Consider the following 25,446-nt stretch of genomic DNA (forward strand, 5'->3'; position numbering starts at 1 on the left):
AATAAAACATGGACTCTGCCTTCAACTAATGGCAAACTTGGAAAGACAAGCTCTACAGTAAGAGTTGGATGGAAAGTGAGCGCTAAAGCTGCAGCCACCTTAGTAAGATTATAAAAATTCAAATGATGATGAGGCCACTGTGTCTGGGATAGTCCAATAGACTCTTGGCCAATCTTATCATTCTGGAAAATAATCTGAAAAGCAGTATTTACATGCAGAGTAGGACCTGGGCTTGACCTGAAAGATGGGTAGGATACAGGCAAAAGCCACATGGTAAGAGATTCAGGAGAAGACCAGCATTCATGAAGGTGTGGCGGAGGGAGCAGTGACATGGCACATGGCAGTTGTGCCTGAAAAGACCTGAGGTCTCAGGCTGGCGAGCGGTGGAAGATGAGGGGACACAGGTGGGATGGAGTCAGCTTGTGGAGTATCTTGGAGTGTTATTCAAAGGAGCCTGGGCATCTTTCTGTAGTCCACAGAGAGGGACACAATGAAAGTCCTATTTTTAAAACATAAATAAGGAACTGGTATGTAGGGTGAATGAGAGAAGGAAGATTAAGATCAAGGAAAACTGTGATGACAACCTGTGGGGGGGAAATAGGAAAGGAGGCCAATGTTTAGAAGAATCTCTAGGACTTAGTGATTGGTTGGTCCTAAGAGCTAAGGAAGAGGAGAGAATCAAAAGACCCCCCCAAAGTCATGTCCTGGAAACCCTGGAGAATGTCAACTCCATTGACAAAAGTAAGTCGGAAAAGGTAGGGCTGACTTCCAACTAAAAATAATGATTAACAATCTACCTAGGACTGGAGACACGTCAGGCCCCCTACTACTTGTTTTACATGCAATAACTCATTTAACCTTCACAATGGTCATAGCTTTTTTTACTGGACACTGGAGCTTAGAAAGGGTAAGCTATTGCCCAAGGTCATACAGCTTGGAAGTAGAGCCAAGATCAAACCCAAGGCGTGAAACCGAGAGACAGACCATGCTCTTGATCACTACTCCCTGTTGCCTCTTAATTATTAAGTGGAATGACGATGGGGGTCACATGTTGTTTGGCGTAGAGTAATAGCAATGATCACGACATTTAGTGAATGTCTAGCATGGGCCTTTATATATATATCTCCTTATTCGAATTAACCCTGTAAGACACCGGGTTACACAGGAGGAAACCGAGGCTCAAGGAGGTTAAGTAGCTCACTCTGAGTCACATATCAGTAATAGTGGGCATGATATTAATCATGTCATCTTACATATGTTCAGAACTGTACCACGTGCCAGCCATTTTTCTTAGTATTTTACATAGATTATCTCCGATAGTTTTTATAAGAACCCTGGCAGGGAGATACTGTTATTCCCCCAATTTTCAGCTGAAGAAACTGACACATAAGGTTAGGCAACTTGTCTAAGTCCACACAGTTAGGACATTTCAGGGCAGGGGTTTAAAACCAGGCCTTTGGTCCCAGGGATGGCACGAGGTGGAAGGGCTGAGATTGGAACTTTTTTCTGCCCAGTGTGCAGGGAATGTATGGACACATAAGTTAACAAATTGATAAGGAAGGTAAAAATTCCTGGAGGTTGGAAGTCTGCCCTGATATTGGATCAGATCTGGGGAAAGGGGTGGAGAAAAGGAAGAGACAGGGGCTCAGTAACAGTGGCGACACCTGATGGCCTTGGGTCACAAACTCAGGCTGTGAAGGAGACAGGGGCACAGTCCATTCCTCCACCATAACCACCTGGATGCCTTGTCCACGATGAGGCAGAGGCTCCTCAGATTGTGGGCCCCTGGGCTCCGGACAAACTTAGGGCTTGACTCAGAACTGAACAACTTTCTGGAGGCTGTGGAAAGAGAAGAACACTTTACGCCCAGTTGGTATTCTGTTACTCAAATCGGCCTGAGCCTTCTCTTTACAACAAACTAGAAGAGGGAATTCAGAGGAACAAACTCCATTAGAAACAAAGCCTTCCCTCCAAGTAAGAAGAGGGGACATTGGAAAAGGGTCAAAGGGCAGCCCATGTTTTCCTCCAGGTAAAGAATTGCTTCCAAACCCTTACTGAATCTCTTTCCAGAAAAGATGTTTTCCCAAACAAATTTATTTAAATCACACTGATTGAAAAACTTATACATCCTTTGTTATATACCAGGCACTCTTCTGAGTACTTAACATATTGTAAGTGGTTTATATACCTAGGAGGTAGGTGGCACTATTATGCCCATTTTCAGACATGGAAACCAAAGCGTAGAGTGGCCCACGGCCCCGTCTAAGCTGATACCATGAATATGAGCCCAGGTAGAGTTGCCTTCCAGAGGCCACACTCCCAACCATGACATGATCCTTAGTATTTTGTGCTTTCTAAGACTTTACAAAACACTTTTAATATCTTCATTGCAGGTTACTCTGCACATTGTATGAGTAGGTATTATTCTTATTGCCAGTTCACCTAAGATACAAATAAGGCTCACAGAGGTTAACATACTGCTCAGAAGTCACACAGCCAGTGACTAGCAGAGCCAAGACTCAAACCCAGATCTACTAACGCAGAGGTCATACTTTTTGCTTCCTTGCCCTGCTGCCAAACATCTCTTAATATGGAATCTTCCTTACACTTTGCTGTAGAAACATAAAAATGCAACCGCATGACATCTCATCTGTCAGGACATTTTCCACCTAGTGGTGGTGGACACAATTACAAGGTAGCCCTTTCCCATCCATTGCTTACTCCTAATCATCTCCCCATAGCCCATTCTCTGCCTGACTCACATCACTGTGCCTTTGTTCTATTTGCAATTTATAGACTATTGACCAAGTGTCATCCTGGCCAAAATGAACCACTGCCCGACAGAGGGCATCTTGCTTGACCTAGAAACAACACCCATTTTCCTCCATCCTACTTTTACAAAGAGTGTCCGGGCAGCTTCCCTCTCACTGAACATAAATGCTCCTCCTGATTCAATTTCTATCCCCAAGAGATAAGGCTCTTCAAGGTGATCTGTCCACAGACCAGCACTCCCTGGGGAGCAGTGGCCTCCTTCAGTGTTGACGCACTGGCAGAGATCTGCCAGTCTGAGGGGCACCCCCCACGGGCTGAGGCCAAATTTAAGAAGTTTTGTGTCTACACTTAGCTGATTTTATCCTCTCAGCAAGACATCTTTTTTATCTGAACACCAGTTTGCATGTTTATAGGAGTGTTCAGCCCGCAATGAAGCATGATTCCTGATGGCCTTCAAAGTCAAGTCTCAGTCAGCTACAGTCAGGTCCGAAAATTAGTTCTCTCATCTAAAACACAACCAGATTAGTTTCTCACAGCCAAAAAGGAGATTTATTCATAAAAGCAGTTGTTATTTCCCTTAACACATCTTTGTCACTTGACCAAATTTACCAAACTGTGTGAGTTCCCTATGCTGGAAACGGGACTGTTTTTCCTCCTGTCTTGGAGCGCCTTCCTGTCTGCCGAGGCCGCTGGCCTAACAGGTCAGTGTTTCGTCCAGCGCAGCAAACTGGATGTGTGAACACATGTGCTCCCTCTGCCTCTCCCCATGCCCCCCTCCCTGACCCAGCCGGAGGTGAAATGGAGGCCCTTTTCTATAGGTTTGTGTCAGAATCAGCCTCTCCTGGGCACCCTGGGGAGAAGAAAAAATATCATCCATTTATACAACAGCTCAACTGAAAGTCTCCAAACTGCCGTTTCCTCTCCTGTCCTTGCTGGTCAGGAAGGGGATGTTGAAATCTATGAATGACTGGTATACTGAGGTGATGGATGACTTTACAAATAGGAGTCTCTGCTCAGAGTGTGAAGGATGCACAGCCGCTTTGTGGGAAAGGCTGGTGACTTTCCATTGGCTGTTAACAGCAGCGCCCACATAGGCAGCCTCTCCTGGTGTGCTCATCTCCACACTCAGCCGTGTTTAAAAATCTTTGCATACGCTCCATGGCAGGCCAGAAAACAAGGAGCTAACTTGGTGGCTTCACGGTTTAATTAATGTCTCTTACTGTAGAAAGTCTGTATGTAGAGTCCTCTGAGTTGGAGCAGCTGATAGAGAGAGAGGCCGTCCCTAAGGTCCCAGGTGCCATGCATCCTGTATCTGGATTCAGCAATTAGATTGCCTTTCTGCAACAGCGAGGGTTTGCGCTTGGCTAGCTGCACCGATTGGGTACTTTTCCATGTAGAAGAATCACTGTGGCTCTGAGCATAATTTCAAAGCTGTTTCTCTCCTTTGGCTTAGTTCCTTGCTTCTCCTGGGTTTCAGTCCTGGATCCCTTGCTGCTCACTACATCTTAATTGACTTTCAAGTGGTGAGACTCCCCCGCCCCCCTCCGAAGTACTAACTGGGAATAAGGTATGCCTCCCTGGGTACTTGCATTTTAAAAGGTGGTACTTTAAGTGTAAATAATAATAAAAGTTGATATATAGTGAAAGCATACCATGAGCCAGGTGCTGGCTAACTGCCTTTCATGGATTTTCTCATTCATTGACAGAAGGACCCAAAGTTAGGGACTATGCCCAGTTTACTCAGCCAACAGTAAGTGGTGGAGCAGGGATTTCAAATAAGGAGATCTGATTCTAGAGCCTGGGCTCATGGGTACCAGGCATTGCTACCTTGAATGAAATTCTATCTATAGAATATAAGGCAGGCCCCCAGGAGTAGGAAGATATTTGGGACCCCAGAAGCCTGCTTCGTCCATTTGCTTCTAGGCATTGCTACCTTGAATGAAATTCTATCTATAGAATATGAGGCAGGATCCCAGGAGTAGGAAGATACTTGGGGCCCCAGAAGCCTGCTTCGTCCATTTGCTTCTAGGCTGGTTTGGCCTCTCCTGTGAAAGCCATGGCAAATCTTTTTTGTAATGATAATTTGTTGCTCTGGGCAGCTGACCCACCTTACTTCATAGCCATGGGAGCCAAGCTATTTCCGCAGGCTTTGAGGGTGTCTGTTGCTGATACAGACAGCCACCTGCCAGTTATTATGACACTATAATCAAGACTGCATTACCAGAGTCCACCCTACCAGGCCCAGTATCATTCCAAACCATTCTAACACAACATCCATTATATTAGAGCCTTACCGTGTTATTAGAAAAGTTGCTAAAGAGCTTACGCCTTGCAAAGAAAAAGGATACTGGGGTCTCTTAAATGAAATAATGGAGGAAACAATTTACATACGTCATTCAGAAAATTGTGGTTCCCTTTCCTGCACATTCTATGCCCTTTTCAGCACTTACCATATTGTAAAATGATGTAAGTAATGTTAACAGTTAGAATACATATTTGACCTTCTGGAAAGATAAAGAAGTACCTTAACTCACCTGATATTTTTTAGTCTACTGTTGATCGTTGTAGTAAACACACACACACACACTTACATGCACACATCCCAATACTTAAGATTGTTTCTGTTCGTGAAGATTGTCTATTTCCTGATCCAATTCAGCAATATCTTGTTTTCTTAAATGTTTTTAAGGTTATGGTCCACGTATAAACTCTTCGTTTATCTGTGCCTTGCTCTTTTGCTATGCTTTTGACCTGATATCCTTATTGGATACCATGCAGATCACTTCTAAGGAGCCAGCATCATGGGCTGGGTGGATGCATGTGTGGGCCTTGGTAGCAGAAAGACCCAAATGTCCACGTCTGCGCCCAGGGGAGCGCTCATCCAGAACAGTACTCCAGATTAAGCAACATGCCCGAAAGGCATTTGATACAAATCAAACTTTAGGTGTGAGCGTTTTGTACTGCTGAAGACCAAGCCTGCTTAGTCCAAATTACTTATGTGTTTCTTTGTTTATTATTTAATCCTTGCCTATTTCTAAATTGGCTTTGAGACAACTCATAACCTGAGCCATGCATATCATGGGACCATTTAGTTGAGGCTAGACCCTCAAGTGCTTTGGGATAGAGTTTTTCTGCAAAATGAGGCAGCTGTTCATCGCTGTGGTTTGGCAATAAATATAGCTCTGAGCTTTCTGGCAGCCAAAGCCAAAAGGGAAACATGATGAGTTATATAGGAATAATACAGTACTATAAAAGGAAGTCACAATTATTTATAAAAATGGGCAACCTTTTTTTCTAAAACTTTAGGGGAATTTATCACACACATCTTTATGTAAGGGCCTTTGAGCACCATAACAGACAATGTATTGTTTTAGTGAAGATGGAGATCCATTCTTCATGTAATCATTTCTCATATCAACCTTCAATAAAATCTGATGGTGTGGAATTAAATTACATTCTCTGAGGATATTTCATGTAGCAAGAAAATCTTTTTATCTCTAATCCACACGTAAACTAATATAACACAAAGCTAAAATCTAGAAAAATTTTCAGAAAGTGCTTAACGAATGAACATATGACAATGAATATAGTGAACTAAATGAAATGAACTATTAAATAGTTTATGAATAACTGTAGTGGTAACCAGCCATCCTGGGGCCATGTATGGGTTCACTGAAAATACATCATGTAGGTCCCAGAAATGGTGCTTACACACAATGGGTTCTCAGCAGAATTCCCCCAGCCCTGACATTGCTAGGTGAGGGCTCAAGGGTGCCCATCAAGGGAGCAGGCCTCTAGGCCTGCCACCCCTACTTCACCCCTCTTATTGGTTCCATAGATTGGGTTTTCACCTAAGATTTCATTTTTAAAAAAGGATTTCTGTTGCTTTAAACAAAATATATCTGTTTTAAGAATCTATTTTTTATTTTTTCTTACTACCAAGGTAAGGCATATACATTGTAGAAAATTTGGAAAATGTAGATTTACAGAAGGAAATAAAATTAGAGTTACCTGTATTCTCACTGCCTATTAATAACTATTGTCAGTATTTGTCTGAATTGATCTAATTATATGCAAATACATATACGTAATTAAATATATACACGTGAACATATATGTAATTACATCTTTATTTTTAAGTAACTTGCTTTTTTTCACTTAACAATCTATAGTGAATGTTTTTCATGGCATTAAATATTCTTCCATATTATTATTTTTAATTGCTGCCTGGTACTATATCATATTAACTTGCCATAATTTATTATACCAACCTTTTGATTGTTTATAATTTTCAACATTGTTAATATGATTGCAATGGTAATCCTTATAGCTTGATGTACGAACTTCTATTTATATAACTGCCTAAAAATAAAATTCCTGGGTTAATAAGAATGCTAACATTTTAATGTCTTGGAAAAATTCATCCAAGTTATCCTCCAGAAAATTTGCATTCCTTTATACTTCCACCAACGATGTAAGAGAGAGCTCATTCACTCACCTCTTCATCACCCAAACTCATATTCACCCCTGCTAATTTGATAATCAAGTTCCATCTTATTCTGATTTAAATTCATTATATTTTTACTGAGGACATCATTTTAATTATATGTCATTGGCAGTTTGTATTCTCCCTTGGTGAGCTACCTGTTTATGACCTTTGTCCTTTTTTCCTATTGAAGTGCTTATTTTTGTCACGTTAAATTTTAGAAGCTCTTTATCTATTAGAAAATCTTAACCTTTTGACTGTCATGTAGGCTATAAATATTTTCCAATTCATGGGTTTACCTTTTAAATATGTTATGCTTTATTTGTTTATGTAAGGGAAAGGTTGGTATAGACATTTTCAAGTTTCATGTGGTTAATTTTATCTCTTCCTTAGAAAGCCCAAGATTTTATTGATTTCTACTTATAAAGCCCACTGTTATTAATAATAATATACGTTTTTTTAATACTCATCTGGTTTTATCTTTGCATTGGAATCCATCTGGAATTTGTCTTGCTATGAGGTGCAAGATATAGTAGGGATTTGATTTTCTTCCTAGATTGTTGTTCACTCATCCTAACACCCTTCAAACTTAATCTATGAATTTACAATATAATGTCCATGTATGTAGGTACATATATGTGTATATATGTTCTGGGCTTTCTGTTGTTCCACTGAGCTCTTGATCTTTACTGTTTTCATCATTTCAACTCCATGGTTCCTTTTAATAGCTAATAGATCCATTTCTCATCCCCCTTCCCCAAGTTCAGGAGATTCTTTGCTATACTCACATATTTATATTCCAGAATGACTTAAAATAACTTTCTTATGTTTCAAGCAGAAAGTAACTTTAGGATGATGATTGGGGTTGTATTAAATTTTTAGATTAATTTGAGGAGGAATGGTGTTTTTACAATGTTGAGTCTTCCCACAGAGGAATATGTTATGTCTCTCCATTTATTCAACTCATCTTTTATGGCCCTTAGTAAATTTTTATAGTTGTCTTCACATTAGACCTACAAATTTCTTGTTAAGCACTTTCTAAGTTATTTTATATTTTGGCATACTATGATGAATGGAAACTTCTTCCATTATAGTTTCTGGAAGGCTATTGTTTGTTTATGTGCATCTAGACCTCACCATGCTATTTGATTTACTCTCCGCAGTTCTGAAATATAGAACCATAGCTGATGTGTAGAATTTGGATTGATGGGCCACAATTATATTAGACTATCAGGTTTGTGAGGACTATATCAACACCAGCAGTGTGGCTGAAGCATGCTAGGCATTCAATATCTTTTGAGCAATGGAATGAAAGATTTTAGCTTAACAAAAGGAAAATTTTCTAAAATCTGAATAACAGACTGTTTTATGAGTTAGTGAGTGCCTTATGCCTGATAATATTCTTGTAGGTTCTTTATGTCCACCAGTCAGGATATTTCACAGCAGATTCATACATCAACTAAAGGATATATCATAAATTACATTAATCTGCAATTTCATTTCCCTAACTCTTAGGTTAAAATGGAGACATGGAGACTTTGGGAAACAAGAGTCTTATCTAAAAGAATATGGTGGGCATATGTCAGCTTTGGCTGCCCAGCACCCGTTCTCCCTTTCACTGAGAATAGCATCCTGATATTATTTGGGGAACTACCCCTCCTCCATCAGATACCATCTTCTTTTTTTTTTTTTTTTTTTTTTTAATTTTCTGGTACGCGGGCCTCTCACTGTTGTGGCCTCTCCCATTGCGGAGCACAGGCTCCGGATGCGCAGGCTCAGTGGCCATGGCTCACGGGCCAAGCCGCTCTGCGGCATGTGGGATCTTCCCGGACCGGGGCACGAACACGTGTCCCCTGCATCGGCAGGCGGACTCTCAACCACTGTGCTACCGGGGAAGCCCAGATACCATCTTCTTAACCAAGGTACCCCACCCTCCCCTGCCAAAGAGAATAGGGGCATCCTAAGCTAGGTCAAACAGACACTCCTTCCCTGTGATATGAACTTTTAGGAGGGAGTTAGAAGTATATACAACTGTTGGCACCCGGACTTTCCAACAGCAAAACCCTACTGGGACCCTCTATTTATTCCTGCCACAGATCTCTGGAGCTGCCTTTATGCCTCTTCCCTCCAATAAATTCCTTTCTGATTACCGTTGCCGGAATCAGTGTTTATTGCTTGCAAACAAAGAAATCTAAATAATACAAGGGAAGGAATAATCTATGAGGTATTTCAACAAAAGAAGCTGCATAACTTGGTGACAATTCAGACGGGAAGAGAGGCTCAAAGACAGCACAGCCTCTAGGCTAGGATGCTTGGGACCATCTCATGCCAGGTGCGTACTGATAGACAAACAAAAAGAATCAAGCTTACAAAGACAGTTTGCACAGTCTTCATTATTCTTTTTCGATTCGCCTCCTTAGAAGATTCATTATGAACATTTCAGTGTGGTGGGCGGGGCTTGCTCATGACCACGTTTGTTGCTTTCACTTTTAGTTGTTACTAATTTGATGATGATCATTTGATTTATTTTGATCATCTTTTACTTCAAGGGCCACATTTGCAGCCGCCTCATCTCAGTCTCTTAGAAATTGCACCTGCAAATGTTCAGTAGTCACACAGAAGCACTTAGTTTTATGGAAACAAGTGGCTTTTAGACATGCAAATGAAGGTTGGCATTTCTATTACCCAAAGGTCTGATGCTCTGCTACTGGAAATGTACAAGTGCTGTCTGAGAAAACTTTTATTTACGAAGACTGGGCAGAATATCAAATGCAAGTGAGAAGTCTTTCTAGAAGATGAGGGTGTGTAGATAGAAATGGACTTTAGGGAGTCCTCACAAGCTGGGAGAGCATAGAATGAAGAGAATGTATATGGAAGTTTCTGCCCTAATTACAAAGTCAGCCACTAAGGGGGATGTCTCGGATTTCTAGTTCTTCTGCTAACTTGCTGAGGGATAGGAATGTCACCCTGTTAATTGGTATCTCAGTTTTCTTTACTGCTGAGGTAAAAAGATTTTATTATTTTATAGTGGAAGGACATGGCACACATACAAAATGTGGCTTTTGAGTAAATACATGACCTGAGGTATTCTCTCTGTCAGGTACCTGGTACACATGCATACCTAATTTCTGATCAAGTAGAATTTTTCTTGGCCTATTTTCTAAAAGTCATTAGGTTACTGAGCCATTATTTTAAATTGAATATTGAAAATAATGCGGCAGTATTATTTATAGCATAATCTCTGGTGGCATTGAATCCTGTCATAGAAGCTGCTTTACAGTTTATAAAGATAACCAAAAAGCACAGCTGGATAGGTGGTTTGAAAATTCACTTTTATAATCTGTTTCCCAGCTGAGACTTTGGGGGTCAGGTTTTTGTTTTTGTTTTTTGAGGTACACGGGCCTCTCACTGTTGTGGCCTCTCCCGTTGAGGAGCACAGGCTCCGGACGCGCAGGCGCAGCGGCCATGGCTCACGGGCCCAGCCGCTCCGGGGCATGTGGGATCCTCCCGGACCGGGGCACGAACCCGTGTCCCCTGCATCGGCAGGCGGACTCTCAACCACTGAGCCACCAGGGAAGCCCTGGGGGTCAGGTTTTTGCCAGAAGCAAACTTTCAGGGACTGTCACTAAACACCCAAAGAGTAAGATTTCTAATGGCAACATTGACACTGCATCTAATGATTTCTCTGCTTCCAGGCACTGTTGTAATAAAGGCAGCTTCCAATTTTAGGTTCCTGGGGCATATTTTATGTCAGCTGGAAGTGAAGGAGGAGGAGGGAGGCCCTTGGCATCCCTCACTGTCTCATACAAAAAGTCAAACAGTATAGCCCACTATTTACTCAGCTTAGAATGGTTTCCATCTAAGAAAACAAACGTGTAAAAATCTGAAAGAAAAAAAGTCCTGATTACTGTACTAAGCAATGCTATTGGGCTTTGTAGTCTGACTCTAGAGAGTAAGAGACTCTGAAAAAACTTTTGAACGTAGAAGGGTAAAAACAAATGCCACTCTGGCTCATTCACTGAGGAACTGACCAAGATGTCTGAACGAGAGAACTCAGCACACACAAACATGAAGCACAACATAAACAGTCAATTCACCTCAATGCCATCCCCCAGCCTCGTTCCCCACTGGTCTCAAATGACAAGGGCCTAATTACATTGTCATGATAAGGAAAAGCTGACACCTGAAAGCTCAGGTCCTGCTTATCTGTCCAGTCAGCTCTTGAAAGGCTTTTGTAGAATACGTAGTTGGGAAAGGGGGAAACTGGGAATGTCTTTCTTTTTGGCAACAGACAAGGAAAGATTTCCAAATGAAATGACTATTACTGGACACGTTGAGACTTCACTTGATCTGAGTAAGTAAGTTGGCTCATTACTTCTCATCTCCATCATCTCTCGACTTGGTGAATACTTGTCTGAAACTCTTAAGAAGGCTTCTAGTTCAGGGATAAATGTGTTCCATTTGGCTTGCCACTGATGCATCGCATGACTGGATGGGAAATATATTTCTAGATCTCAGTAAATAAAACAAATCACCAGGAGGGACTTAGTTTGAATTGTTCCTCAAATCAAATCAGGCCGGTTTTAGATTCTAAATGCATGTCATTAGCTGACCTCTCAGCTTCAAACTGTTCTTGCTTTCATATTGACAGGACCATATGAATTCAACTTAATTAGCCAACAATTCACCAACAAATGAGGTGCACTGAGTGTTTTCCAAGCCAAAAATAGAGCCAGAGGCTCAAAATATGAGGCATTCAAGCTGTAGCAATAGACACCCAAAATTCTCAAGGGGATTTATTAACTAGCTTGCTGAACCAAGGGCAAACACGCAAAGACGCCATCTCAGTAAACACAGGTGTAAAGTACACCTCCTAGCATAATAACTCATTAACTCACACCTGCACTTTCTTGAACCAGATAACTCATCATTTCAATATTCAAACAATCTTTCACATGTAACTTGAATAGTGGACAAATATACCTCTGCTTTCTTCACTGTAAATGTTTTCTGTCTTTACTTAACATCTCCTCACGGTGCCAGCAGCCATAGGGAAAAGAGAAAGTTGCTCATGTCCTGCACAGGCGTGTACAAAACTTTCAGAAGATGGATGGCACGAGTGATTAACACACTTGAAGGAGAAAAAGGAGTCGAGGATACTAGGAATTATATCAAATAGATCAATGGTTCATTTCACCAAAATGGGGAATGTGAGTGAATACATGTAGCAGAAAGAGAGACACAAAAATTAGTTCATTCCGGGCTTCCCTGGTGGTGCAGTGGTTGAGAGTCCACCTGCCGATGCAGGGGACACGGGTTCGTGCCCTGGTCCGGGAAGACCCCACATGCCGCAGAGCGGCTGGGCCCGTGAGCCACGGCCTCTGAGCCTACGCGTCCGGAGCCTGTGCTCTGCAACGGGAGAGGCCACAGCAGTGAGAGGCCCGTGTACCACCCCCCCCCCAAAAAATTAGTTCATTTGAAAGTCTTCTGGATTCTATACAAGTGTGGAATTTCTACATGGAAAGGTACAGTGGTCAATTGGACATGGATATCTGGGATGAGGCTGCTGACTAGAGATTTAGGTGACACTGGTGTACATGTATTAAGTGACTCCAAGGAAATGAAAACTGAAAAGAAGGAGTAAACCTGACAGTACCAACATTTGAGGTGGAAAGCCAGGGATCTAAACAAAAGGATATTTTTCTTCTCCTCTTGACCTCAAGTTAATTTGCATAAGTACTCACTACTACATTATTTAAGGAATTTTTTATTTTAAATGGAAATTTATAAACCTTGCAACACAGACAGGAAGTAATCTTAAATGCATGCCTACCCTCTGCACTGGAGGATCTAGAAGGAAGAACATAGATTTGTGCTGTTTTCTATATTGATATTCTTGTATCCCACAGACTCATTATTCATCTGCCAACCGTAGCATTGCCAAATATAGTAAACTAGACAGTAATTGTATTCTTTGCAAACTTGGAATCCTTCATATTCCCTGAAGGAGTTTTCCATTTCGTTAAGTCTTTGACTTCTCAGTTCCAAGTTCACATTCAGCAGTGGTGGTAGGAAACCTGTCAGAAACGTCTCGTTTTACTAGATCAAAAATAAATAACATGGCATGGAAAAATAACCCGTCAACCTTAAAACCCCTCAGAGTGCCGCCTGAGAGCAAGACACATTTTTTTTCTTTCTCACTCGCTCTCTTTCTGTGTTCTGATGATATAATCAATATTTCCTGTCCAAAAACGCAATATTCTCCAGTCTTAGAAACCCCTCAAGTCTGCATTTAATGTCAAAGAAAATCATGCTCCATATGACAGATGTTTATTTTTCAGCTTCTGTATCTGAAGTCTTCATCAACTTTTAATGAGAAAAGAACCACTGAATAATGTTATCAGTAGCAGAGACCGTATGTGACAATAGTCTTGAATAAGAAAATTTAAATGTTAGAATAAAATAGACTCTGCCACTAATAAATCCAGATAAACATCTATTTGTATGTGAGGACCAAAAATAATTTCTCCTTCGTTCTCTTTTTAGAGCAGATAAATATTTCTTGAAATAGAGATTCATTACTTTGACAAACCTGCATTTGAGTGTCTGATGTCTACTGGGCACTGTTATGGGATTGGGAGCAATACAAAGAAGCAGGTCATAGACCCAGCCCTTGAGGAAATCTAGGTCGAGAACGTAATCTAGTTGTCAGGAAGTCCACGTGAGGCTTACATGGGGGTCCCATGTAATTCTTCAATTCCATATATGCAGTCCTTGAAGCAAATGTAAAAACAGCAGTTCAGATCACAGACACTTAAGATGGGAAGGTGCTTAGAGATCATCTAGAGCAGTATTTACCACAGTTTCTTGACCCTTATCATAAAAAAATAAGATAGTTTTATCATGCACTTATCTGCACATGAGCATATTTTTTTGCCCACAATGGTACTTACTTACCTTAAAATACACAAAAGTCCTAATTAAAAGTTATGAACCTGAAACTATCACATTATTAATCAACTGTACTCCAATATAAAATAAAAAGTTAAAAAAATTTTATGAAGTTCTTATATTTTCTTCTACCCTTCAGTGGGTTTTTTGCATACCCCAATCTAAAGAACACTAATGCAGACCATCTTCTTTAATTCTTTGAGAAGAAAACAATGGACCAGGCAATGAATTTGAATTGCATTAGTCATTCAACTAGTTAAGTGTCCAAACTATGCCAGATAGATCCCAGGTCTCCTGACACCCGTTGTAGTACATTTTTTCTTACATAATTTACAACCACACAATGAACCTTGATGTCATGTAAGCATAGCTTTGTGTGTGATGTGTGTAAGCATAGGTTAATGTTACTAAATATTGTATATACACAAGCATTAGTAACACTAATGCTTTCTGAGAAGGTCCAGAAGTGGGAATCATGGAGAACAGTGTAAATGGTGTTCTGTTAACCAAAAGGAGCTAATTGTCCTCTCAGAATTGATCTCTCTGGGGCTTCCCTGGTGGCGCAGTGGTTGGGAGTCTGCCTGCCAATGCAGGGGAAAACAGGTTCGAGCCCTGGCCCGGGCAGATCCCACATGCCACGGAGCAACTAAGCCCGTGCGCCACAACTACTGAGCCTGCGTTCTAGAGCCTGTGCACCACAACTACTGAAGCCCATGCGCCGTGCTCCGCAATAAGAGAAGCCACTGCAGTGAGAAGCCCGCACACCGCAGCGAAGACCCAACGCAGCCAAAAATAAAAATAAATTTTAATAAATTTAAAAAAATTGATCTCTCTGGAAAGAATTTACTTTCCAGCAGAATCATTATTCTTCCCAAAGAATTACAGACCTCCTCATGCTGTTTCCTAAACTTCTTTGCCTGGCAATAATTTGAATTTAACTGTGTACCTCTTTGTGGTTTCTCATACAGCTCTTTTAGTTAGTGTCATAAAGTATCGGTTCTAGTTCTTATTCAAAATTGCACAAATGAGTCCTTGCAGACAGCTCTTCAGGGATCTTGCCCACCACTGAAAGCTCACCGTGCAGACTGAAAGGCAATTTTGAGCATACATACACGTGAGTCAGAAACTCTTATTATTATTTTCTCTAAGCCACTTCCTGATTTCTTTCAGAGCTCCTTATCTATTTTAGTTCTCAGATATTTTTGAGCATGCTCCCTCCCTGTGGATCTGGATGTATGTACTTGGTTCCACTCGTCATTGCTACAGCGCCCCATAAATACAACTTGAAACCAAAACCTTAGACTTGCAACCCTCATAGTTGCATTTAATGACCGCTTGTGTTTTTCAGAAGAGATGGAAGCAGAATGATCAGGTTTTACCTCAGTTAGGAAAGAAAATGCAGTAATGTTTGCCAGCAGAAGATCAACATATTAGATGTTTCATAGTTCTATTTTATGGATACTAGGATTAACACAGCATGTAAGAGAAATACTTTCATACTTATAATAATTAGTTTGATCATTTTAAACATAGAGCATATTAGATGTTTCTTCTAAGTTTTGTATTTGGAAAAATGTAATTAATTAATTCAATGTGTATTTATTCCCTAACCTATAACAGATTCAAACCCAAAGTGTGCAGGTAAACTGCATGTTCCTGGGACATGACACATAGTCTCCTAGCTTTCACCCTTCACTCACAATGAATTCCCTACCCCCGACCCTGCACCTCCAAATTCTTCTTATCTTCCAAGACCTAGATGCCTCTGTGTCCTTTAGGAAAACTTTCCCCATCTCTCTCCCACTTTCCCCAGCCCAAAAGAAGTCACTCCCTCAGAATTCCCATTTTCTTATCACCTACTTCATTCGACCTGCTTTTAGATATCTCTGTGTATGTGTGGTCTCTGGTAGGAGACATAAAGCTACTTGAGGTCTAGGACTGGGTTTATTCATCCTTGCATTCCCCACATCCATAACCATGTTTTCCTCATTGAATATCTCAGTAGATAGATAGAACTTGCAAAAATCTGATACCTTAACTGTAATATTACTGAGAATTGTCTAAGTTTGGATTTCTAGGAGTAAGGCACACATTTTCACCTGCTTTTCCTTGTTGCAGGAGTTGATGTGGAAGAGAAGGCAACAAATAACTATTAAGGACATAAAAGGAGTGAGACGTGCTAGATGTTTTGTATTTCTTCCCCCAGCAACTTGTTGAATAGGAAATGTTGTTGTGTTTAGACCTGTAATGAGCTTCTCTGAGTCATTCCTTCTTTTCATGCTTTCTTCCTTTCACCTACTTCTAGTAATTATAGCAAAACCTTATATTTATTTGTTAGTGTTTAGTTTACAAATCATTTTAAAATCCATTGTATTGCTTTATACTTAGAACAGACCTGTGAGACAGGTGGGCCCTATCCAAATGAGAAAACTGAGTCTTAGGTGGGTGAAGCCCTTGGCCAACATCACCCATTGCATACCTGCATCCATGGCGAGAGAATGGCAGCCTGGGGAGGATGGACACCTGAGGGACCCCAAGGCCTGAGAGGCATGAACCATATGGTTATCAGGAATGTTCTCTTTGGCTGTATTTTTTCACTTTTCTTTATTAAGTTTTTAATTCTACTGTCTTTGGTTCCATTTTTATGTCTTTTGTCTAGATTCTTTAGGTAAATAGTCCATTTATTTTCCTTTTATTTTTTCTAATAGAATGCATGTAAGACTGTAACCTTTCCTCTGAATAATCCTTTGGTTTTATCCCATTGGTTTTGATAAGAAATGTACTATACACTTACTGTTATTTATCTCTACATAAGCTAAGATTTCAAATTTGATTTCATCTTCAACTCCAATTTTATTGAAAAGAATACAGTTAAAAATCTCTAATGGTTACATTTATGTAGCTATGCTTTTTGTTAATTTTCAGTTTTATAACATTTTGATCAAAGGATGCAATTTGTTTGTTTTGTTTTGTTTTGATTTTTAGAGGGGGAAAGAATTTTTGAACTATTCGATAGTAAAATATATCATCAATTTATTCCATGTTAACTAATTTCTTTTATATTCTAGTGTTGCTCGGGTTAAAAAATAATTTTAAAATAAAGAAAAAAATGTGTAACTCCTCAAACATTCTTAATAGATAATTGTTCCATGACCCTAAAATTATTTCATGGAATCATGTCAATTCTAGAAAGTCACAGAAAGAAAAAATGGAGAATGACACAAAAATATAATTTAAAAAAATTTTAGAGTTAGCAAGAGCTGCGAAAATAAAAAAGGGGCACTGAGGCAGCACAGAGGGAGTCACTGCAAGAAGCAAGTGTGACCCCTTGGACTGGAGGAGCAAAGGGAAGAGAATCTAGAAGCTCCTAAGAAGGAACCACGGAGCTGGGACTCAGACCTCTGAGGACACTGCCTGACTGCCGCTGCTTTCTCTGAGGGGGTCCCAGGAGGCTGGTCTGGAAGTGAAGGAAAACAACAAAAAACAAAAAGAGAAAACAAGGCTGGGACCAACTGCCAAAGCTGTGGTGAAGAACCATGGCTGAGATGCAGCTGACAGGACCGGCAGGCAAACAGGAGGCAGCAAGGCCTTCTCTCCCGTCTGCATCCTACTCTGCTCCTGGGGCTCTATACTGACAGAGCCCGTCAGGCAAAGGAAGGTGTAGTCTGGAGAGCCCCAGCCTCAGGATCACAGAGCCAGCACAGGAGGGTGGGCTTCGGGCTGAGACACTAGCTCACGGCCTGGCACAAGGAACACTTAGTCCCCCTCCCCGTCCTTTTTACAACTGAGAATCTGAGATCCAGAGCATGTAAGAGAGTGGTCTAGGGCCTCACATAACAGGGGTACAACTAGGGCTAGCAGGCACAGGTATGTAAAACTATAGTGGCAATTAAAATATACTTTTTGTAAGGTAGAAAACTGGCAACTGTGAATCTGTTTAGATGGCAGAGAATTGTATAGCTAATAGATGTATTCGGGTGAAACATTTTCAAAATGTGTTTTAATTTGTGTGAGTGAATTAATTACCAAGCTATAGAATTATGATTATGTATGCTAATACTAAGGGTCAGATCAGCTTTGTTGTTTTATTTTACTTACAACACCAGGACTCTGGGCATGTAGGCAGACTCTCCATTGTTTGCTGCTTGTGTGACATATCTGTAGACAAAACTCAAAAAATATGAGCAGAAACTTTGCCTATTAGTGTTCTAATGGGAAAACCAATGGAGCTACTGGAGAAAATATCCTCAAAGGAGATGTCCAGCCAGGTATATAATCTCAGGTATATAATCTTCATCATCAAATCTCTGACTCTTTCCCTGGGACATCAGAAATGATATTTTTTAGATGGCTTAAGATTACCTTAAAACATTCCTAGAGTAGACGTCTAATACAGGCAGAAAAGTACAGGGAGTCTGTGGAATTTTGAATCTTAGCTTTGCCACTTTCAAGGTGACCTTGAGTAAATTACTTTGGTTTCTTGTTACCTGGTGATAGGAATGTTCATTTATTTATTCAGCAAATATGTGAAGTGCCTACCATGTGCCTGGCATTGCTCTAATGGCTGGGGACCAGTGAATCACTCTGCACTCCCTGAGCTTTCCACTGCAGTGCAGGAAGGCAGAAAATAAACCTATAAATATATAAAATGTTAGGTGGCAGTAAATAATATTACAAAAATAGGTCAAGGTAGGCAAGTAGAGAACGACGAGAGGGATTATTTTTATAGAGTGCACAGCAGAGGCCAGTCTGATAATGTAACATCTTAAGGAAAGGAGGGAGCCATGTGGATGTTCTGGAGAAGACTTTTTCAAACAGTGGGAACCAGACATGCCAGGGCCCTGCAGCGGAACCTGCTTAGCGAAGACGAAGAGGATGTGTGACAAGGGGTGGGGCGTGGGAAAAGTGGAGGTCCGGGAGCTGCGGGGAGCGGAGGAGGAGGCAGGACTAGATCCTACAGGGCCTGCTTGTTATGGGTTTCCATTACAGAGCTGGAAGCAGAGGACTGACATGATCTGAATTGTCTTAAAAGATTCACTAGTGCTGCTGGGTGGAAGGTAGACTGTGGAGAGTCAACAAGGGAGACGGGGTCGGAGGTGCAATTAGGAAGCTCTTGCTGTAATCCAAGCAGAAAATGATGGTGGCTTAGAAAAGGGTGTTAGTGTGGAGATGTTGAGAGGTGATGGCATGCCGGGTAGGTTTTGAAGGACCAGTCAACAGCACTGCTGATGTACAGAGAGGGGAGAAGTGAAGAGTGTTCCCAGAGGTTGTTGTTGTTGGTTTTGTTTTTTGTTTTTTTTTGCGGTACGCGGGCCTCTCACTGTTGTGGCCTCTCCCGTTGAGGAGCACAGGCTCCGGACGCGCAGGCTCAGCGGCCACGGCTCACGGGCCCAGCCGCTCCGCGGCATGTGGGATCCTCCCGGACCGGGGCACGAACCCGTGTCCCCTGCATCGGCAGGCAGACTCTCAACCACTGCACCACCAGGGGAGCCCTTCCCAGAGTTTTTTGCCTGGGCGGCAGGAAGAATGGAGATGCTGTTACTGAGAAGGGGAAGAGAGCGGGAAGGGCTGGTGAATCGTGTGAAGCCTGTTGTGAGATAATAAATCAATGAAATAAATGAGATGATGTGAATAAAACTAGTGTGTTCCTTGCCCACAATAAGCATTCAGCCGGTCTTAGGGCCCTTACCTATCCTTTATTCTTTGTTACTTCTTTTTGTCCTCAGAATGCATTTGTGCACTACCCACACACCCCTCCCTTTTTATTCACTACTTCTCCGCAGATCAATATATAGTCAAAACATTTCCACAACAGTGAGAGGTCGGCTAAACCTCACCCAGAAAAACTTCCAACAGACTGCTGAATCAGCAGAGGTAGATAAATTGCATTTTTAAAGAAAGAAAGAAAACTACTTGATGACAAAACAACATGCATGGCAATCCTTCCAGTTCCTCGAAGTCCTTGAAGTACTTCAGTACCCACAAAGTTTCCCTGGTACTGGTTGTTTTTTAATAGAAATTCTGTGAAGAGTGAAATATAGTATTTCATAAGCCGTTTTTTCTTTGAATTTCTGAAGAGAGGCTAGAAAACTGAAAAGTTACCCAAAGCAACTATATAAATGCTTACTGCATATATTATTTCTTGGCACAATTTCCTAGTTGTTTTTATTCTTTTGCCTAAAAGTTTGAAGCATAATATTAAAAGGAAATAAGTGATGTAAATGTGTTAGACAAATATGTCTTAGCAATATTTTATCCAAAGCCAACACCCAAAATAACCAACATATAAATAGAAGCATACAGTGTACATGTAAAAAATATGATTGGTTCTTTAAAATTCTTTACTGCAAAATTTTTATTTCATTTGAAATGTCAGTATTCAGTTCACATATCTCTATATTCTTAAGAATCATCAGCATTTAATTTATGAGTGTTTTTAGTTGGAAGGAGTCTGCTGTTTAAAATTCAATTCAATCCCCTTGGTTTGGGTTGAAGACTACTTACATCTTGTGTTTTTCCCAAAGCCCTCCTCTATGCCCAATTTCCCATAGCTAATCAAATCTTTAATCCAAGGTAGAATGCAGCCCCTACCACTTCCCCACCCCAGCTCAGGGGCAATAACACAGAGAATAACAGAGCCCAGGGACAAATAACACATTTGTCCCATGGTTTCTCCCCCTCTGTCCCCAGGCAGCATCTAGTGTATGTGTGGCTTCATGTAGCATTTAAAACTGGGTATAATGATGGCTTAAGAAATAAATCCTTCAACCAGCCAAGAAGCAGCTGAGGGACCACTGTGGATAAGAAGCACACAAGAACAGACCAGCTTACCTTCAAGGAGTGTGTGCCTTGGGTGTGTTCACGAGATTATCCAGCAGCAGAAAGACGAAGCCCCCAGCTTTGCCAAGGAGGTATAGAGGCAAACAAGGATCTCTTTGGGGGCTTGGCAAGTAGGAGTATTGGCAGAGGCAACTGAACCCTTGTAGATGTCTTAGGTTTATGACTCGTGGTTTTTAATACTAAATTATGGTATGATAGGAACTTCTCAGGCTCCTGAAGGTACACAGTGGAAAGCAAATGTCTAAGCAAATATGCCAGCATTTAGTATAAAATGCAGCCGAGTAGTTGGCACTAGCTGTGAGAGGCCTGGAATTGACTATACAGTCTTTTGTTCATGGGTTTCCAAGTATAACTTTCCTAACTCATGACCAGAGAATCATTTATCCCCAGGAAGAATCTACTTCTTAATGCTTTTCTTTAACTTTAATCCTGTTAAGTTCCATGTTTAAAGTAAGCAGCCAGGTTTACCAAAGGTTTCATCACCATAATTGTTAGCAATTTTAACTCTACTGATACCAAGTCTGTTTTCCAGCTGGGCTAGCCCTACCCCTTTGACTTAGATGGGAAAGAAAATTGATTTTGACTGATATGTTTTTAAATTTCAGGGATAGTTGCTGTTCTCTTCTGTGGAGTCACACAGGCACATTACACCTACAACAATCTGTCGTTGGATTCCAAAATGAGGACTAAACAGGTAAAAGAAAAAACTCACTACAGGCTTTGTCTCTTTTCTCAGTGTAATGGTTATGTAATTCTGGCAGGGCACTTGGAAAGAATTTCATTAGTAAAGGAAGACAGTAAGCTGAAGCCTTCGTTATAGGTTGGATATTTATAGTTTTTTTTTTCTTCAGGATAACTATTAACAATTCTCTTGGTAAGCAAAAATATAGTTATAATAGTCTCTTCCTCCTGAGAAATGTGGAACGTAGACTGTCAGTCCTGAAGATGAAAGGCCTACCATCAGTAATAATTCACAGTCACTTACATCTAAAAGCATTATAAAGCATGTGAGATTGGCTAGTTTTATAGAAAGAAGGAAATGAAGAAGGATAAGGAAGTAATATTTGGTCTTTAATTGGGTGCTTTTGCTTCCAAGTAAACTCAACTGCCAGTTGTCACATAAGCAGAATGTATCTCCGATATGCCAGGAACACATCTGTTTTGATATTGGCGCATAAACACTCACAGATTCCTCCCACAAACATTTGCTGCATCACCACTCTGTGCCAAGCACTGTGCTTGGTACAAGGAATCAAAGGGCAGATAATATATGACCCTGCCTTTAAGTGGTTCATTATCAAGTCTGTTGAGGAGGATAAAGATGTGCAGTGAGCGATTAATTATCCACAGTGTGATAAGTACTGAGATAGAAATGTCTATATAGGTTGTTTGGGGAGAATTCCATAGGGCCTCCTCCCATGGTTAGGCCTGGGAAGGTGCAGAGAAAGTTTCCAGAGATGATAGCCCAATCTGGAGCTTGAAATACAAATGGAAGGTAATTAGGTAAAGATGTGGGATCCAGTGGGGGATGAGAAGGTAGCAGGAAGGGCATTCGAGGCCAAGGTTGTAGCATGGACAAAAGCTCTGAAGCAGTTTATTGGAGCACTTTAAATAATTCTATGTGGCTAGTGAATGGGGTAAGGCTGAAGTTAGTGGAATACAGTATGCGATGAGACTGCACACACAGCCAGAGACCAGCTTATTGAAGGACTTTCATACCTTGTGAAGAAGTTTAGACTTTAACCTAAAGGTAATGGGGAGTGGCTCTAACAACAGAAATTTATTGTCTTACACTTCTAGAAGGTAGAAGTCTGAGATCAAGGTATAGGTAGGATTAGTTCCTTCTGAGGGAGAATCTGTTCTATTCCTTGTTTTTACCTTCTGGTGGTTTTCTGCCAATCTTTGGTGTTCTTTGGCTTGTAGACACATTATCCTAATCTCTGCCTTCATGTTCACATGGCATTCTCCCTGTGAGCATGTCTGTCTCTAAATTTACCCTTTTTATAAGGATACCAGCCATACTAGAATAGGGACCCACCCTACTCCAGTATGACCTCATCTCAACTTAACTAATTACATTTTCAAGGACTTTATTTCCAAATAAGGTCAGATCCTGAGGTACTGGGGGTTAGGAATTCAACATATGAATTTAGGACGACATCACTCAGCCCATAACAGGAAGTCATTGAAGTGTCTTAGGTAGAGTAATTTTCAGATAATTGAAGTTCCATTTTAGAAATATCAACTGACAGACAAGAAGAGCATGGATCAAATGGCACTTGTATCACCTAGCTTGTGCTGTATAACAAGCAACCCCAGTGGCATTTAACAATAAACACTTATTTATCGTGCATCTGCAGGGCTTAGCTCTTTTGATCTGGGTTGATCTGGGTGGCCCTACTTGTCTCAACTAGGATGATTCACTGTCTGTGGGTTTGGTGGGGCTCTATGCTAGAGTGGGCTTGTCTGGAGCACCTTCACCAGTGTCCCGTGTCTGTCATTCTTCTCCTGGCAGAAGAATAAACCCCCGTGTGCCAGTTCATTTCAAGCTTCTGCTTGCATCACATTTCCTAAACATCCTATAGGTAAAGAAAAACACATGGCTGAGCCCAGGGTCAAGGGGCTGAGCAGGTCACTAGCTTACAGTGGGAGAACACTGTAAAGTTACATGACAAGGAACATGGATATAGAAAATTAAGAAGAACAGAACCAAATTATTGCAGTCTATCCCAAAATGCAAATGGAGGTAGATAGGCTCCTATAATAAGCCCAATGATGCTGAGAACATCTGATGTTGGGGCAGTGGGAGTGGAAAAAAAACAAAAAGACATCTAAGCAAACCTGTAATTGGCTAGGCATTCCTAAACAGTTTTTGAAGACTTACCTTAAAGCTCTGTAAAATGGCTATTGTTTTCATCCTTCTCTCTTTGTCATGTCCCAAGCTCAGCTGGACCTGAGTCCATCTCCCAGCTACCCAGCAGGGACTCTGCAAGGTCACCCTTATCTCTGCCCATCAGAGGACACAGAAAATGCAATTACAGACATTTTAAGGAGCCCCAGTTTTAAAAAATGAACCAGAAAACTGAGCCCAGTACCTAGAAACTTCCGATACATAGTCTCCTAGGATCCTTTTAATTATGGAGACTACTAGCATTCTCTAGAATTTAAAGGGAAATATCTTAGGCTGGTTTTGCCTGACCTCATATGGTTCTCTGAGCATTTGTATTCTGAAAGGCTGAACTCTGTTTAGGGACTTGCACTTTTAAGTCACGCTATCCAGACTGCGCAGCAGAACTTCAAAGATAACTCATCTCATGGCGCGACAGCAGCCCAGCACCTAGGGGAGTCAAAGCCAAACTCAGTGCCCCACAGCCTTCTGTTCTTCTCTGAATGGCTTGACAAGCACTCCCTGATGGGCTGCCAGCATCCATTTTTACAGCAGTCTCCTTTAGGGAAGGAGATTTTTACAAGTTCATTCCTTAACATCCAGATAATTGCATCCCTCCATCTTTGCTCCCCCCATCGCCTTCTTTCCTGGGTGTCTGGTTCATAGTAGGAGCTTAATGAATGCTAATTCCCTTCCCTTCCCTTCTCATACCTTTCTCACTTTTCTTCTTTCAGGATATCTCATTTTCTATTTATTTTTTCTCTCAATATATGCATACATAGCAACTGTGCATATTTATACATGAATATATATGCATACATCTACACACATATTCCCCACTCTAGCATATAGAGTCCGAGGTCACCATTTAAAAAAAAATGAGATCAAATACTTTATTTTTTATTTTTTTAATTTCAATAATACGCTTTATTTAATGCAATGTAGCCAAAATATTATTTCAACTTGTATCCAGTGTAAAAAATTATTAATGAGATATTTTACTCTTTTTTCTGTATACTAAGTCCTTGAAATCCTGCATCTGTGTCACCCTTATTACAGCACATCTCAAGCCACATTTCAAGTGCCCATTAGCCACATGTGGCTAGTGGCTACCATATTAGATAGCTCATGTCTAGAGGCTTGATCAGGTTCAGTTTTGATTTCCTTTTTTCTTTTTTTTTTTTTTACATCTTTATTGGAGTATAATTGCTTTACAATGGTGTGTTAGTTTCTGCTTTATAACAGAGTGAATCAGTTATACATATAGATCTGTTCCCATATCTCTTCCCTCTTGCGTCTCCCTCCCTCCCACTCTCCCTATCCCACCCCTCTAGGTGGTCACAAAACACCGAGCTGATCTCCCTGTGCTATGCGGCTGCTTCCCACTAGCTATCTATTTTACGTTTGGTAGTGTATATATGTCCATGCCACTCTCTCACTTTGTCACAGCTTACCCTTCCCCCTCCCCATATCCTCAAGTCCATTCTCTAGTAGGTCTGTGTCTTTATTC

The 25,446-nt window shown here is 40.9% G+C and overlaps 1 protein-coding gene across 1 annotated transcript in view; it reads left to right on the forward strand.

The window, feature by feature from the left end:
* The window catches only part of SLC9A9 (solute carrier family 9 member A9), a 558,573-nt gene that overhangs the window by 265,692 nt on the left and 267,435 nt on the right, over positions 1-25,446 (forward strand). The window contains exons 8-9 of the mRNA XM_081234688.1: positions 3,338-3,473; positions 21,655-21,743. Of these exons, the coding sequence (XP_081090814.1) occupies positions 3,338-3,473; positions 21,655-21,743 (225 nt within the window). The remainder of the gene's footprint in view (positions 1-3,337; positions 3,474-21,654; positions 21,744-25,446) is intronic.

Source organism: Mesoplodon bidens (assembly GCF_964165515.1).
Source record: "Mesoplodon bidens genome assembly, chromosome: 5".
Taxonomy (NCBI): domain Eukaryota; kingdom Metazoa; phylum Chordata; class Mammalia; order Artiodactyla; family Ziphiidae; genus Mesoplodon; species Mesoplodon bidens.